This window comes from Sorex araneus, chromosome X, assembly GCF_027595985.1.
Source record: "Sorex araneus isolate mSorAra2 chromosome X, mSorAra2.pri, whole genome shotgun sequence".
In the NCBI taxonomy this organism is placed as follows: domain Eukaryota; kingdom Metazoa; phylum Chordata; class Mammalia; order Eulipotyphla; family Soricidae; genus Sorex; species Sorex araneus.
Window position 1 is genome coordinate 186,520,208 of NC_073313.1, and position 17,659 is coordinate 186,537,866.

The 17,659-nt window shown below is 36.6% G+C and overlaps 1 protein-coding gene across 1 annotated transcript in view; it reads left to right on the forward strand.

Moving 5' to 3' along the window:
* Positions 1-16,255, forward strand: part of CNTNAP5 (contactin associated protein family member 5) — a 932,137-nt gene extending 915,882 nt beyond the window's left edge. The window contains exons 22-24 of the mRNA XM_055120538.1: positions 2,085-2,303; positions 4,189-4,260; positions 9,049-16,255. Of these exons, the coding sequence (XP_054976513.1) occupies positions 2,085-2,303; positions 4,189-4,260; positions 9,049-9,245 (488 nt within the window). The 3' untranslated portion in view covers positions 9,246-16,255. The remainder of the gene's footprint in view (positions 1-2,084; positions 2,304-4,188; positions 4,261-9,048) is intronic.
* The last annotated feature ends 1,404 nt before the right edge of the window (positions 16,256-17,659 follow it).

A 17,659-nucleotide genomic window follows, 5' to 3' on the forward strand; every position in this document is an offset into this window, starting at 1 on the left:
GATTTAGCAAAAAAAGAATTGGGCTTGCATATAAAAATGATGTTAATAAGCTAGCATCAAAATAGGATGACTATCTGAAGGAATTCAATGTAATAATGAGTCTTTAAAGGAATAAGAAAACTAAAGAAATAATTAGAAGATGTGATTATGGAAGAAAGTCATCTATAAATAATACACTGCTGACTTTATTAAGACTTCAAATTAAGGCATTTTGGTAACTTGTAGTAGTTTAGAAAGACAAAGAATTGGTGTGAAGAACTGCTGAAAATGCAAAAATAATTGCCACCACACCAATGAATTGATTTTAACTAGTAAAGGAGTCATGATCATAAAGAAATGTAGTAAAATTAATTTGCGTCATTTATGCTAACTTCTTAACTTTGTGGTAATTTGTTAAAATGGTAGCATAAATTTATACACATGAAATTTTTCCCTTTTTTTCCCTTTTTTTCAAGAAGAGACAGGGTAATAAACCAGTTTTCCATGAGTATTTAAAGGGGGAAGTAGAGTAAAGATAAAACTTTTAAAAAATATATTAGTGGGTATTTGTAATTTTATTCCATATTTGCATCACTGCAATCAAAAGTGGTGATGCAATCAAAAGAGAGTCTCTTGCCTGCATGCCTGGCTGTCTTCCCCGGGGCCCCTAGGAGGGGATGGGCTCCCCACCCCGAGCAGAGCTCCCAGCGGCCGAAGACCACCAGAATCTAGCTACCAGAACCTCATGCTGGAGGCCCCTCTCCACGTTTGGACAGGCCTCATGCATGGAGGTACCAGCAGAAGAACCCAGGTGTGTGTAATCCCATCAACGGCCAACATCCAGAGAGAGACTTAAAAGCAAGCTCCCAGAAGTGATATCTTGTAGCCTGCTTCTCCTCCATCTGGGAGAAACTGGCAATCTTCTGAGAGTTTCCTGCCCACATGGGATAGCCTTGCAAGCTTCCCATGGTGTATTCATATGCAAAATCCAGTAACAAACTGGATCTCATTCCCCTGACCCTGAAGAGTCCCCAGCGCAACATCGTTAGGAGGGCCGAGTCGAGATTGACTTCTAAAATCTCAGGGAAGGGATGAAATGAGATGTTACTGAGTCTGCCCGAGAAATCAGTGATTAATGGGATTTCGTGATTCATGATTCGTCATTTGTATCACATTTCTTCCCGCTACAGAATGCTTCCTTTTACATCCATATGGACACACTTTAATCATTTATAAATAAAAGTATAATATTTTAAATATAATCTTGTAGAAAGGAAAATTTCTCTTACCTTGTAGAAAATAAAAAAGGACTTTTATAATAAAAAGCTGTGTAAAACAACTAAATATCTTTGAGCTTTATTTCTCAAAACAAAACTTAATTCATTTTATATTATAATCTTTGTAGTTGCTTCATAATTTTTTCTTATGATTCTTTTTAAAAGAAAACAATACTCCTTTGAACATTCTGAATACAATTGAAGAAAAGAAGACAGTTGATATAATCAAAGGCTTGTTTATTCGTCATTGATACAAACTCTCAAATTGGGAGGTCCATTGCTATTTGGAAAGTCCTTATTCACTAATCTATACCACAGGAAGAACTAAAGAAAAGGAAATCTATACAGGTTGCTTAAAACACTGAACAAGATAAGCTTTTGGCAGTACTGTTTGACTTTCATTTGCTCTATCTTCTACTTTTCATTATTTTTCTTTCCTTCATTTTGAATGGACTATCTTAACGGTCATGATAGTATGCTTGAACTAATAACTAACTCACAGATAAATGTTATTACAATAATGAAGTTCTATAAAACATATAGAGTGTAGAATGGATTTATAAAGTCTGTTGTAGTTCATAAAGTATATAAATGATAATTCAGAAATTTAAATATGGACTCAAAGCAGCGATTGCTCTAGCAGTTTTCTAATATTGGTAGTTTTGTAGTGTGGTAGAATTTGGAGAAAGAAAGTAAGGAGAGATAAGGTAAAATCTCTTATTTCCAAAGCATTGCAAAGTAATTCTATAATTTTAGGTATTACTTAAAGAGGCCTGCAGAGTCTAGCTTGGAAAAATAAAAAACAAACCTCTCTTTTTACTACTGCAGAGAATTTTCAACTGGATCCTGAGGTTGCAAAGGCAAATGCCGTGGGTTTTGTTGGATGCCTGTCTTCAGTCCAGTACAACCATATAGCGCCACTGAAGGCAGCTCTGCGCCACACCACCATTGCACCTGTTACTATACAAGGGATCTTGACTGAATCTAGCTGCAACTCCATGATGGTCTCAGATGTGAATGCAGTGACTACTGTGCATTCTTCATCAGGTACAGTCTATCAAAAACTATTGGATATGTTTTTCTCATTGGCACTCCTTTTGATGTCTTCAAGAAGCTTCCAATTTGAAGACTACTATTACTCATTTTTTAAGTTATATAATTATCAATTGTTGTAAATTAGGAATGCTATCTTTTATTTACTTTGCAATAATATAATATAATACAATTCTAATTGTCATATGTGTAGTAAGTTCTAAATGCATATTTCATGTATTGAGTATTAAATGTAACATACATATACATATATAATTTTGAGTGTGTTACATATATGTTAAAAATCATCCATTGCTCAAAATACTAGATACTTTAGTTCTATGCAAAGCAACTTGGTTATTGAACCATATTTTATAAGATTAAAATCAGCCATCACAAATAATATCTCTCTTTCATGGGCCATTTTCTATATTTCTTTTCTTGTTTATTACTCCTTAAAATACTCCTTAAATCTTTTCTTATTTTTCACACTTCCAAGTGTCTTTTGTTATAATTGAGGTTTGTTTTAACTAGTCATGATAATCAGTCATTTATTATTCATAAGTTCCTGTGAGCCATTCCCTGGGTAATATTTTGCTGCTGCCTGCTAATCACTGATATTGGTATTTTCCTCGCTGCAGTGAGGTCCACTAGCAAACTCTTTAATGAAATAGCTTGATAATCCTAGTTTGAGTTCTAGATGTTCCAAAATTGACCTTTAGACTTTGCACAAGTTATTTAGAGTTCTAATCTAATTTGTCCATCTGTGTAACAAATGCTATCATTGTAATATTGTAGTCATTTTTTAAGGACTGAATGATATGAGAAGATGGATACCATATATCCTATATATGTTATGCACTTTATAAGGATCCATTCTCATATTATTGCTCCTTTAAAATTATTTGCAAATGTTTCTAATTCAGTATCAGGAGACTATAAACAGTGGAATCTGCCACCAGGCTAAAAGCACAGATTTAAATGCAAATGTATGTGCCTTCTAGTTAGATGCTTTTGCCTTATATCTTACAAGTCAATGTACGTAGAGTAACATCTCTCTGTTATCAGTGAAATTTTCTCTTGATTTGTTGATTTTCTGTTCTTTCCTGTTAGTGGAGTCAGAGATCTCTTGAAAAAACAGAGTCCTTTGTGAAAAATAGGTGATTGTTTTTGTTCGCATCACTGTCACTATATCACTGTTATCCCATTGCTCATCGATTTACTCGAGTGGGCACCAGTGACGTCTCCATTGTGAGACTTGTTGTTACTGTTTTTGGCATATTGAATACACCACAGGTAGCTGGCCAGGCTCTACCATGCGGGCGAGATACTCTTGGTAGCTTGCCGTAGCTTGCCGGGCTCTCCGAGAGGGACAGAGGAATCAAACCCTGGGCTGCTGCATACAAGGCAGACAACCTCCCTGCTGTGCTATCGCTCTGCTCCATCCCTTTGTTTTCATAATTCCCCGTAATTGTTTTTGTTCCCATAATTCTCAAGCATCGTAAGATTCTTGCAGCAAAATAAAAGAAAGAAAAAAAGAAAGAAAATATTGTCATAGGGACTATCCAGAAAACCACAGAGGAATTAAAGGGTAGGCTGACATTCAAGCTGTAAACCAAAGCAGGTACAAGCAGGGTAACCCCATCACCATTGTTAATCCCCTATACAACTTATATAGAATGGAACTCAGTCATAGAACTATGGTATATGATAGTAACTATGAGAAACCAACCTCCCCCACCTTATTATGTATTTGATTATATACCTTCCAAAATGCCCAGTCACATCTATTTGAGAGAACCTAGTCTAATTGATAGAGTCGCTGTCTCAACTCCTATTGTAGATCTCCTGCCAGCATATTGTATGGTACATGACCTTTCATATGTTTAACTCTTTTCAGATTCATTCGGGAAGACAGATGAGCGAGAGCCTCTCACCAATGCAGTTCGAAGTGATTCAGCAGTCATTGGAGGTAAACCTTTCTTTGTTGCTGCTGAAGCCCAGAAATAGACAATTATTTAATTCTTTACTATTGAAATAATTTGAGACATTTCTTTTTTTTTTAATTTTTTTATTGAATCACCAAGTGGAGGGTTACAGAGTTCTCAGGATTATGTCAGTTATATAATACTCAAACACCCTTCCCTTCACCAGTGCCCATCTTCCATCACCAACCCCCCCAGTATATCTGCCACCCCCTCCCACCTCCCCAGTCCCCACCCTTGTACGTGATAAGTTTCACTTCATTTACGCTTATCTCGATTACATTCCATGTTTCAACACACAACTCACTACCGTTTCTGGGGTTTCCCCCCAAAAAGAAAAAGATAGTCCTATTGCCAAGGAGGCATTTGATAGTTCTCCATTGCTAAGAATATAGAGATATTAAGTCCCACTGTTTGTTACATAACTTTTCTTTTCCCCCCCTTGCCCCGCGCCACCGAGTTCATGCCTGTTTAGTAATCGCCACGCTGTCTGACAAAGGGAAAAAAAAAAACGAAGAGGATGGTTATTTCCCGTCATCAGCCGGCGTGGGGCTCTGGCTTAGTTGATAGTCTAGTAGAGTGTCTGCAAGCAGTTTCTGGAACCAAAAATCTTGCGCTGGTATCGGCTCCGGCTCGAGATTCCACCAGCGTCCCGCTGTTCCATGTACATAACTTTTCCCCTTTTATTCCATTCCCACGCCACCAGGTCTGTTTGCTTAATGGACATCACACTATGTTTGACACCACGCCGCGTTTCTTCCCGAGAAAGAAGGATATTTCTTCTCAGCCGGCGTGGGGATATAGCTTAGTTCAGTCTAGAGAGATGGCTACCACTTTGATTGCCTTCAATATTTCAGCAAAAGACTTATTACTCTTGTTATGATCTCCCACAAAAGTCCAACCCATTAAGAAGGAACCATTACATATTGCTGATACTAAGATGACATTAGGTCGCGCGGCCGCAACAGCGACCGCGCGGTTTTGGGTTTCTGTATAAAGACCAGGGAAAATTCTGCCTGAAATTCTATCACTACAATCTTTTACCCTTTTATGGTGCTCATAAGATGGGAAAACCTAGAGAAATATCGGGCCCCCCCGCACTGGCGGAAGTGGGAAAGATCCCTTGTCCTCCTGCGGGCGCGGCGAAGTGGGGAAGCCCACGTGGCTGCACTCTCTTTAAGTGTCCGATGTGGGCGGAGACCGGTATTTCCCCGCCCTCGATCCCCCGCCAGCCGCGCCGCGCATTTGGGTGCATCTCTCCATTTTGTGCTCAGAGAAGTGGGGTGGAGGCCGTGCTGTGCTCAGAAGTTGAAGAAGAGAGAGAGAGAGAAAAAAAAAAGAGAGAAACGCCGGGCCCCCGCACGGGGGGCCTGGCGGAAACGCTCAAATCACATACTGCAGGTTGCTGGCGGGCTGCTGGTGTCCGAAGCAGCTCCGTCTTCTTCCTCCGTCATACTCGGGCTGCGGGCGCGGCGAAGTGGGGCTGAGACATTTCTTTTGAGTCTAACCTTAATTATAACCATTCAACATTCAACACCCCCATGCTTTATTTGCAAGACCAAGAGCCTTTTAATACAGGACAGATCACTCTATTTGCTCAATGAAGAAAAAGCACCCTTTCACCCTGCACCAGCAGTTCCATGGATGTTTCCCGCCCCTGCCCCATTTGGCAGCTGCAACTCTGCATCAACAGCTGGAGTATTTACTTTGAGACTGGCAGTATGCATCCTGTTCATTTCATCTCGCTGTCAGTTTTTTTAAAGTACAAACAAAGCAGAGCAATAAAACTACATATGCAGAAGAAGCCATGTTGGGGCAGACAGATGGGCAAAGCTTTCAGTCCTGTCGGGTTTTCTCCACCAAGTGATTTGGGTTAGATCTAATGAGCAGGGTGAAGCCCACAGGACTGTAGTTTCAAATCCTGTAGCACATATGGTTACAGACTCAGATCTTGTCTGCTCTGCTGTCAGCCCAGAGCTGCCCCCTCCTCCCTTGCTTTTCCATTTTCTCACTGCCTGTCGGTCTCACCCTTTTTATTTGGCTTCAGCTTGACTGCAGTCTCCAGTAGCTTGATGTTTCCATCTGGGCCTTGCAGCACAGAATGACTCCCAAACCTTGTTTAATGTAAGATGTCTGTGAGAAACTAAATTCATTTCTATCTGAGAACCGTAGCCCTAGCAGGTGCTCCATCGCTGCCTTCTGGCAGGCTAGATGAATTGAGGCATACCAGATGGAGTTTTCCCTTTAAAAGTCGGCAATATCCATTCATTTAACTTCTATTTAAGAAGCTCCAGCTCGAGGTCAGGTCCTGTGCTAAGTTTAGGAGTACAAGGATGAAAACATAGACTAGGCTTTCATTGAACTCAGTGTGTAAACAGTAACAATAAGTGAATTAGTAGTGTTAAGGAAAGCAGTACAGATGTCAATAGGAGAAGCAGAGATATGTCTAGACACTAAAATTTTGAATAAAGAAAACCACATTCTTTAAGGATGGATATGTATTTCAAATGTCTGCTCTGAACTTAGGCTTCAAGGAAAAAATGAGTTCTTTCTTTCTTCCCTTTTTAAAAATCAAACACACGTAGGAATGAATGTAGTACCCAGTTCTTTTTCTATAGCTTCCCATTTGGAAAGTGGAGACAATGCTTTGTCTGACTTTCCACAATGCTCTGTGAGCATTTTTAAGAGTAGGAAAGTTATCTCACTTTGAGGAAGTTCTGCAGACATTCATTGCCTTCAACTTTAAATACTGCATGTCATGGAAAAGTAGAAATTGTTTCTGAAATTGCTTTTTAAAGTTACAAATGGTTTAAGGGAATCACTCACTACCATCCAGTTTATTTATGGATTTGTTAACTTCAATAGTTGAATTCTGACTTGCCCAAAGAGTTGGGTTGGTCAAGGGAATAGTTCAAAATAGGGGTGAACATGTCTTGCTTTTTTGAAATCCTTGGTTCTCTCCCAACACTAAACTGCATTTATCCTGAATACTACCAAGTGTAGTTTGGTGGCCCCAAACTGGTTATTGCATGTCTGAACCCAGCATCTTATCATCAGGACTGGCACTGCCACTTTAAGTATCATTGGGAGTGCCCCTTTGTCCTGAGTATCACTAGGGGTATTTCTTCAAAAATAATAAAAAGAGTGGGGAAATGGCAAATAATTGTGTAGGGATATTCATAATTATGGTATTAGAACTGAATCAAATTGGTGGAAGACATACATTATATATATATATTAATGAAAATACTAATTCAGGGTGTCCAATATTTAGTTTTCTCAATATACATTTCACTTAAGAAAAAAACAGGTTTTTTTTGGGGGGGCGTGCTGGAGCAATAGCACAGTCGGTAGGGAGTTTGCCTTGCATGTGGCTGACCAGGGTTCAATTCCCAGCATCCCATATGGTCCCCTGAGCACCGCCAGGAGTAATTCCTGAATGCAGAGCCAGGAGTAACCCCTGTGCATCACCGGGTGTGACCGGAAAAGCAAAATAAAATAAAATAAAATAAATAAAAAACAGTTTTTATTAGAAAAAATTAATTAATTTTGTTTAGTCATTATAAAATAATTTTTAATGTTTACATAGTATTCAGATAGCTTGATACAAAGAAAAAATTTCATATCAAGACATATTCTCCATTTTAATTCTCCAGAGAGAAATTGATTCTCTCTCTGATAACTTTGCTTGTTACATCCCCAAAACATTCCTGGCAAAGATAGAATAAGGCCCTTGGGCTAGGAGAATACATTTTCAAGTAGAACCTGTGATACAACTTATAATCAAAATAAAGGATAATGTGACACACTGTGAAGAAATTCTAATTAACTAAGTTCCATAAGGGAAAGACCAAATGCATAGATCTCCTTATGTCTAGCAGAGTAAAGAGCATTATAGAAATGTTTTAAATATTTGGTAGCCATTTAGAATGTTTTGCAAGACATACACACCATAAAAACTGCTATCAAAAGAGCATATATAAAATTTGAGATTTTTGTATTGTTTTGTTTGGTCATCTGTCTGTGCTCAGTGCTTACTCCTCATGCTTCACTCAGGGATCACTCTTGGGGGGGCCTTAGAGGACCAGATGGGATACCAGTGATTGAACCCAGGATAACTGTGTGCAAAAGTAAGTGCCCTACCAACTGTAATATTTCTCTGAAACCTATGAGTTGAGATATTTAAAAATGATACTAAAGATTGCCAATGTAATTCTAAAATGCTTTGTAGTAAAATAACACTTTGATGCTATTATGATTTTTCATACACATTCTTAAAGTGATACTCAAGAAAATAATTTTTCTAAAATTATATTATCATGAAGGTAGCATGATTTATAATAGTGTTACCATTTGTGGGTTTGCTTTACAAAATTACTCCACCTCCACCACCTCCGTCAATGTGGCAAAAACTGTGAAGAAACTTATTTAGATATATGTGTGCAGTATGATTCCAGATCAATAAATAATATTTTATTCATCTAGCAACTCATTCTCTGATTTAAATGTATATTCCCTTTTTTCCCCACTTTTTAACTGTTCTATAAAATGACTTTTTAGCAATTAGACTGAAATCATTTTTATCCAACTTTATTTCTGATTTGTGCATAGTATAGAGCTTGCTATTTTGTTGTTGTGTTTATTGTTTGATTGTTTGTTGTTTTCTTTGCTTTTCCCCACTAAGTTCCGTCTTTGTCTAGAATGAATCATCTCACTTGTGCAAATGAATGATATGTGATAATTTTTTCCTCTCCATTTTCTCTTTCTCTCAACAGGAGTGATAGCAGTGGTGATATTTATCATCTTCTCTATCATCGGCATCATGACCCGATTCCTCTATCAGCATAAGCAGTCACATCGTACTAACCAAATGAAAGAGAAAGAATATCCAGAAAATTTGGACAGCTCCTTTAGAAATGACATTGATTTGCAAAACACAGTGAGCGAGTGTAAGCGGGAATATTTCATTTGAACAGCTGCAGAATCCTCTACTATATTTTATTGTGAACTTTTTCTCCTTCTTGTTCTCCTGTCTTTTAATTTTGATGATTTTCTTTATATAATTTGTGTGCCATTTGTTTTTGGAACATTCTTGTATCCACTGCAGAATTTTTTCACTTGATCCAATCTGGAAGACCAGGCAGCTAGAAACACTGCCTTCCACTTTGACAAACTACTCAAGAGATTGACTTTACTACTCTAGATAAGAAGAAGCACTTGAATGTACATGTGCATATTCAATTCTGTATTTCCAATTTCTAAGATACACTCTTTCATTTCATAGCCATCCAGTCTTGAAGGCTTACTTTCAATCTGGTGTGTGATTTAGACAGTTAACAGTCACCCTTGACATCTTCCCCCATCTCAAGTCCCTTCCTATTAGGGAACTCAGGGTAGAGAGAGAGAAGATGCTAAAACCTGCTTTAATGACATTTTAAAGGGAAAAGGAGAGGAAATGATTTATATTAATTTTCTTAAACTTAGAAAGCCCATACCCCTAAACATCACTGCTTTTTACTAAAACTAATTCCTTGAGTATTTTCAAGTATAGGACTCCTTATAGTAGTGAGATTATTATTTTGTTCCTTTCTTGCCATTCTCTCCTGGGGCTGACACTTTTAGAACAGCACACAATAGAGGAAGCATGGAAAATAGTAGCTTGAAACTAGGAGGTTAGAGGAAAGCTGCTAGGAAGTAGATGCTATTCTATAACTTGAAAAACGTCTCTTCCAATTTTGTAAGAAAAGTTAGCTAGGCTATTTCTGGGATTATTATACTGAGGTAAATAGATAAAAATATATGTAAGTTGCTGCAGCATAAAAAAAATTCTTAAATAAAACTCTGAGATAATATTTGGTTCCATGAAGAACCTAAAACATGTTTATTCAACTTAAAACAAACAAAAATAAAATAATAAAAACTGCATGAAAGAAAAGAAATATCAAACAGAATTCTCCCAAACCATCCATTCTCTAAAGAGCTGGTGAAAAAAGGGAATTTTTATTTCACATTTCATAACAGACATATTGATCCATTTCTGTCCATTCAACTTTCTTAGAGGTATAGGAATTACCGTCAATGAGTCATCCTGCTTATCTCCAGGAACTTCCACATTTACTTTCAAAGGAGGCTTTCAATTCTATAGACCACTACATTTTGAAATTTACTAGTTCCTTTATTTGAAAGGCAAACTTGTATCTTGCTGTAGACATAAATCCCCAGGTGAGGTTGGCAACAGTTTTCAGGGTCTTTGGCATTTTTTTTATGACAAAACATGTAAGAAACACAATAACTGCAGTTTTGTTTCCTTTTTAGAAAGTATCTAGCAATTAAGCTCTTCCTAACTAGAATGGAAAAAAGTTTGTCTATTATACTGCAGTAATACATCTGACTCTTTTACTATGGATCATCTTGGAGAAAAAAAAAAAGAAACAACAAAAACACTTTAGTATGTGGGAAAGGTTTCTATTATGATCCTCAGATGTAGAAGGTATTCTCCAATTCTCTTTGCAAGACAAATTTTATTTGGGAAACCATTACCATATCACAGTTTGCCAGTCTTGATAGTTACCAGACACTCCATCATTTTCTTAATGTATCTATTGCCCCTGGTTATTTAACACTCTCCTGCACGATAAGGATCAAAATGAGACTCATTAACTTCATTCCATTGCAGTCCATTTCAGTTTTTTTCTTTCAGTGTCAGAGAATATAGCCTAAGGATTTAGCTTATAATCATAGTTCTCAACTTTGATATGTTGCTATAATTGCTAATTATTCTCCAAGTTTTCTGTGATGTTCACTCATTATTTCTATTATCTCTTTTTATTAATAATTTTTAAGTTATTCTAGAAAGAGCATATTTTGCTTTCAGTTTTAATAAATGGATAAGTGTTAATAAGAGAAAAGATCATTAAATATTGTTTTTCCTTGCCTCTCCATCCCTACTCTTAATTCTCACTTCTGAATTTTCTATTTCCATGAAAAGGCTTTATTCATCACCCTTTTTCTTGACTGCATGGTCTTTTGCTCCTTGAAATAAAGGTCACTTTGAAGAACTGTAGAGGTAGCCTGAAGTTTCTCTAAAAACAAAAAGAAAAGAAAATGGAGTAGGAATTCCTCATTATTCAAGTCCCTGGGAAGTGATGATTATAATTTAGTCACCGTGCTGATAGAAGAAATAGAGGACTAGCCAAACCAAACACACAATATTTACTGTTCTCATCTGCCTATGTGTTTACAAGTCACTCTGCCGTGTGAAGAATTCAGCATATCTTTGCTACAGAATTCACTCACAGATCTCTCCACATAAGTAAACTTTTACATATGATACACACACGATGTCTATCATAAGAAAATTTAAGCTCGAACATTGTATGAGGGAAACACACGTATAACAATGTATAAATCTGTTACTGTACCCTCATGGTGATTCACTAATTAATAAATAAATAAATAAATAAGAAAAAAAAGTCAAGACAGTGCAATCTGCATGTCGCTCTTATAAGTAGTCTCAGGGCTAAATCAAAATTATTTCTACAGTGTTGGATTATTTTATATCTTTCAGAGAACACTCAGCACTCACTAGATGTATTTGAAAAAGCAAATAATCTACCCTCTCCAAAGCAAAACACAATATTCAGTTAGAAATAAGTGGTAACTCTGTCTTTCCACAAGGATACCAAAAATTCATGTCATTTCATGCAATTCCTCAATTGTTTGAGTGTCTTCATCCTTCAACAATTATGATCACTAACACAGTTTTTAAAAAGAACTCTTATCCCACCTTAGTCACTATTTTTCTGCTTCATTGGTCAGGCATCCTGATTGCACACACTGGCCAACCCCACAACCCTCCACATGAACTGTCAATTTTTAGTAACTGCAGTTTACAAAGAAATTTTACAGAATGTGGTCATTTTGCAGAAAAATAACAAAAAACCAGTTTACAATTTTGCATTCTCTAGGAACTGTTTGATTGGTATCACTTCCACCAAACAAATCTATTTTTATGAGCAATTGTGAAGTTGCTTACACTAAAGTATATTTAACACTCATTGCAGCATTCATTGTATGTATAGGTTAGGTTTTCTGGTTTCTAGGAGAAATTTTTTAGGTAATTAGACATTTGTCACTTATGTAGATATATTTTTATGAATAAATTAACATCTTTTCCACTTCTATCTGCATATGGGGGATTTAAGGAGATTTAAGGAGATTGATTTAAGAAAAGTTTGTTCTCTGTAGTAGCAATAGAGGTGGCAATAATCTAAATTCTACATTTTGTCATATCTCTGACCCTCATAGTATATCAAGAAAAGGGTTAAAGCAAAATAAACAGATTTCTCTTTATTTACTCATAAAATATTTATTGGATATGCAGTACTCTATGGCTTATGCTAGACTTTGGAAATTCAAATATAATCAAAACCTTATTATTGCCTGGTGGAGTCTAGCAGGGGAGACATATATAGTCATAACAAAGATAGCCATATAGTGCTATAGAATTAGAACAAAGGTTGTGTATATTTTAAAAATAAAGCCTTTTCTAGATACTTAAACAGTTGCACTTATTCCACTTCCAACATGATGCTTTGTTTATCCTCAAATTAATTATATATCTCCACAGATATAATTCTGTAAAGGAAAGCATATTCCTTTAGAGACAGCAAGAATAAATCATCCTTATCTCTAAAGTACAATTTGAGCCTCTGGATTCTCTTCAGTCTTATTTCAGTTTTTGGTGCATGATTCTAAAAGTTCTCCATCTTATCACTCAGACCACTTTTGGGAACCTAACCTAGAAAATAAAAATATCATCTTCACCCTCATTCTTCACTGCCTCTTTTCTGAGTTCATTTTGCCACAGAGTTATACCTTAGAGTATGTCATTGTTCCAGATTTTCCTGAAAGACATCTCTGAGCTACTCCAGCTTCTTATAATACTTTCCTTTGCCATGGAATTTTTTTTCTATTTAGAGAGATTTCTAAAATCTAGATAAAATATAATGTTGACTAATGATTGACTAAAAGGTACTATCCATCTAAATGAGCCAGGGCCATACCAGGACTGTAAAAGGAAAAAAAAATCCCAATCCAGAATTTGTTTCCAATAGTTTCTGCAAAATTTCATTTAGGTTAGAGGAACCCACTGAGATGATATAAACAATGTCTGTTTTCCAACATATTTTGGGAGATAGGAATCAGTCTTTGAAGTATTCCTTATAAAATTCTGATTTTTCCACTAACTTCTCTGGCATCCTTTGACTTACCTTATATCTGTAGTCTTTCAAAATCACATCATAATACCAGCGTGGTGACAGGAATTTGAAATATGTTTCCCCTTAACCAGGAAACTTGGGTATATTTAGATGTAATTGTCCAAGAGGTTCCAAACAGGCCAACCAAATGAAGATATTCCCTGTTCATGCAAAAATAAAAGTTTAATAGAAGAAGGTCCTGTTAAAATCAGAGCTTTTTAGATTACAGGAAAGATAACTGAGTGTTATTTTATGTCTCTCATGCAGTTTGAAAATGTTTCTTAAAAGACATATCTAGTAATTGAATTTCTTCCATGCACTGTTCGTGGGTCTTAACTTTTCCTCCTATTTCTTACTCACTTATATTCCTACTTGTTAAACCACTTAATTTTCAGATTTTTGGTTTGCCAAAACTTTCAGGTCTGTCTTCACTAATTTCAAATTTTTAAACTTGTTAAGGTTTAATCAGTAAGATCACTTTGTACAAATAGACTTATTATTTATGGTTTCCCCAGGATATTCTGCATTTTATCTGTGTTTATGGAAGATAGGGTGATGATATATTCTCTTTTGATTGGCAGTTATTTGAAAACTTCATTTTAGCTTTTTGTATATGTTTTTGCTATTTTGAGTGTTTTTTTTTATTTTGCACTAAGATACTCTGAGGAAGAATAGAAAAGCACATTTTTCGTGAAATGTTGAACTTTATAAACTAGATGTCTGTCTTTTATAATGGTTGTAGTCTAATGTGGCTGAGAAGACATAAGGAGTGTAAGACAATGATAATTTTGGCATTTTGACCACACCTGCTGAGGGCACATTTTGGAGGAAGAGGGAGTGAGTGACAACAATTGGTTAATTGGTCAAGGTGAGGAAGGTCATTGCTTCCCCAGTGGATCAGTGCCTTCAGCTTTTCCTACATTTCTTGCTTCTAAGGCAGGTTCTCTTCAGTGTGTTTGACTCATCATCTTACATGTTAGACAGAAGAGGCACTTATCATGGGGTTTGCATGAGAAAATCTTTATTCACCTTTGTGTGATTTTGTGTGAATAGATGAATTTCCAAGTCAAGTTTAACCACAACATTTCATTTAGGCATTTTCATATGTTTGTGTTCTCTTTAGTTTTATCAAGATTTTTCTAGGTTGCTTTCACCATAATTATCTCACCTGTCAGGGTTGATCAGACAGATACAACTTTAAGGTAAAGAAACTCTTTATAAAACTCTCTAGGTCTACTATCCTGATTCATAAGCCCCATTTGTGGAATCCTGCAGTATTATGGTATGTTTTCCTTTCATGTACTCTGTCACCCAAAGGCATGTCATAATGATAAGAAGATATGAAACTTTCCATCTCTGACAGTGAATACTGCCAGGGACCTGCATCTGTATGCTCTTTGATGACACCATTTTTTATTAAACAGAGAACCTTTGAAAAGTTGCAGGATAAGTCAGGGGGTCACTTTAGGTCATGATGAAGCTGAAATTTGTTTTTAGTAATTAAAACTCATTCTATTCATTTTAATTTCTATTTATTTAATATTTTTGCATGTTTCAGGTGCAAATATTAGCCCCAGAGAACTCCGAAAGGGCATTGGGTATATAATAGGAGCGTGGCATTACCCTGTGGATCCTATGGAATACCTATAATAAGAAATGTTCAGTGAAAAATTGAAAGCTAATAATAATGGATATCTGCCTCATCGTAGTTCAACATAACTGCCCACCCCTTCTTAAGGTTTCCCATGAAATATTAAGGCTCTTCTCTTTGATGGCAGTGTCAACCTGTGTAACCTTGTCCTGCCTTAAATACTCATGCAAAAAAAAAATAACAAACCTTTCTGAAAAACACCTATTTATATCGTGAGAAGGACTTCATATTTACTGAGTTCCAACATCAAGAATTTTCACACTTTAAGTCTGAAGATGACAGCCTCCTGATGCCCTGGGCTCTCTCAGCCTGTCACTTGTCTTGGTCTCCTGAAGAGGCAAAAAGACTGCAGACTAGTGTCTGGCAAGGTTTGTCTAGGGCTCAAGCTCCAGCTTCTGCCATAAGATAGGTAAGGAGTCTGCAAATTCTGTGAAGGACCAAAAAGGCGAATATGTGAGACTCTATAGGCCAGGGAGTCTCTGTTGTAACTACTTGCCTTTTATAGGAGGTGACCACACAGAGACCACACAGATGCCATACTTGCACAGATATGTATGGCTACATTCCAATAAAAGTTCTTTACAAAAATGCATTAACAAGTCAGTTTTTGTCCCTGGGAGTAATTTGTTGATCCGATGATCAAGCATTGAGTACTCCTTTCAGAGGGAAATTTAGTTCCACTTTGGCATAGATGAAGACTAGGGATATTATTTTTTAACAACTAATCTATAAAATACAAACAACCTTGTCTTCCCCAATACCACTCACAAAAAAAAAATGCCAGACTCCATTATGGCAAAAACACAAATCAGGTCACTTTCTTTGTATATTTGCCAATGTTTGGCTTTTCCTTCTGACCTTCTCATTTTGATTCCCCTCTCCTCGAAAAAATCCCAAGTGATGTTGCCTCGTTCCAAGTCAGTTTTATAGACCACGTAACATGTCTTAATACACTGTATGGGGAAAACTAAAAGTTAGCCTTAGATTTCTTTGTTTTCTATGGTTACTGTTGTACAGAAGAAAGACAAACTGTAAATAATGTATATTTAATAAAGAGAAAATTTTGTATGATTTTGTGTGGAAGACAAATGTGTCTTGCTGTGTTTTCTTGAGTTAATGAAGAGTCAAACAATTAATCCCTTAACTTTAATGTTCATTCCTTAGACCATTAACTTTCAGAAAACATGACCTGGAGGGTTACTGGAGAAACATGAAACTCCCACTCCCCAAGATTATTGATTTCAATGGCCTGGAAAGGGCTGTCATGGGCATCCATCATCACTCACCCATGCTTCTCTGACCTGCACTCCTGGTTCAATTTTACACAGGAAGCAAGCTCACTGATTTTGCCAAAAGTCACATTTCAGATTTGGGAGCCAGCCTGGTTTTAGTTTTTCTCATGAAACCCAAAGCCTCTTCCAAACCTTCATCTATGTCACCCAAAGCAGTCACCTTCTCTCGTTTTGTTATCTTCTTCTTCTAAAGGTTTTAACACCAACTGAACTCTTTAATATATGATGTGATGCTGAACATGCATCATTATGAAAATAATGAACTTCATGTGGTATACGTTAAGTCTTGAAACTTTTAAATTGTCAACACATAGAAATGGACAACTGAGATTGAGTGATGGTCCTTGGGAGATAATTTAAGGTCAGGGCACATGTCTTGCTTGCATCCGGGTCTACATTTAATCTATACCATTGCATGACTCACAACAGATTATGCAGATATAAGAAAGATTAAAAAGATTCAGTTTGATGAAATTTGAATATAACTGGAAATAGGGGATTAAGCAAAATAAGCCAAAGGGAGAAACACTGAATAATCTCACTCATCTGTGGTATATGGAGAAACAAAAGAAGAAAATAAGAAATATCAAATGATAACAAAGTCTTGATTAATGCTGGCTTATAGAACTGAGGGCTGGAGCAATAGCACAGCGTTTAGGGTGTTTGCCTTGCACATAGCTGACCCAGGTTTGATTCCTTGTCCCTCTCAGAGAGCCTGACAAGCTACAGAGAGTATCCTGCCCACATGGCAGAGCCTGCCAAGCTACCTGTGGCATATTCGATATTCCAAAAAAGGTAACAAGTCTCACAACAGAGATGTTGCTGGTGCCTGCTTGAGCAAATCTATGAACAATGAGATGACAGTGCTATAGTGGCATAGAACTGAGAATACCAAGCAAGGGGATGACCCAACGGAAGGAACGATGTGAACTAGAAGTAATGTAAGAACACCAATGGGGTATCTTGGCATTTTGGTAGTAATAAGGAGTTTCAACTGAATGATTATTTTTTTCTGTGGTTTTGATGTTAAAATAAGTAACAATATTCATTTAAATAATAATTGCCAAGACCTAAACATAATAGATTTATGTGCCTTAGGAATTTGGTGGCAGGGGTGGCAATATCTTTAGCATCAATATGAGAAACTTGAGCTATTATATTATAACACTATCATGTGATAACT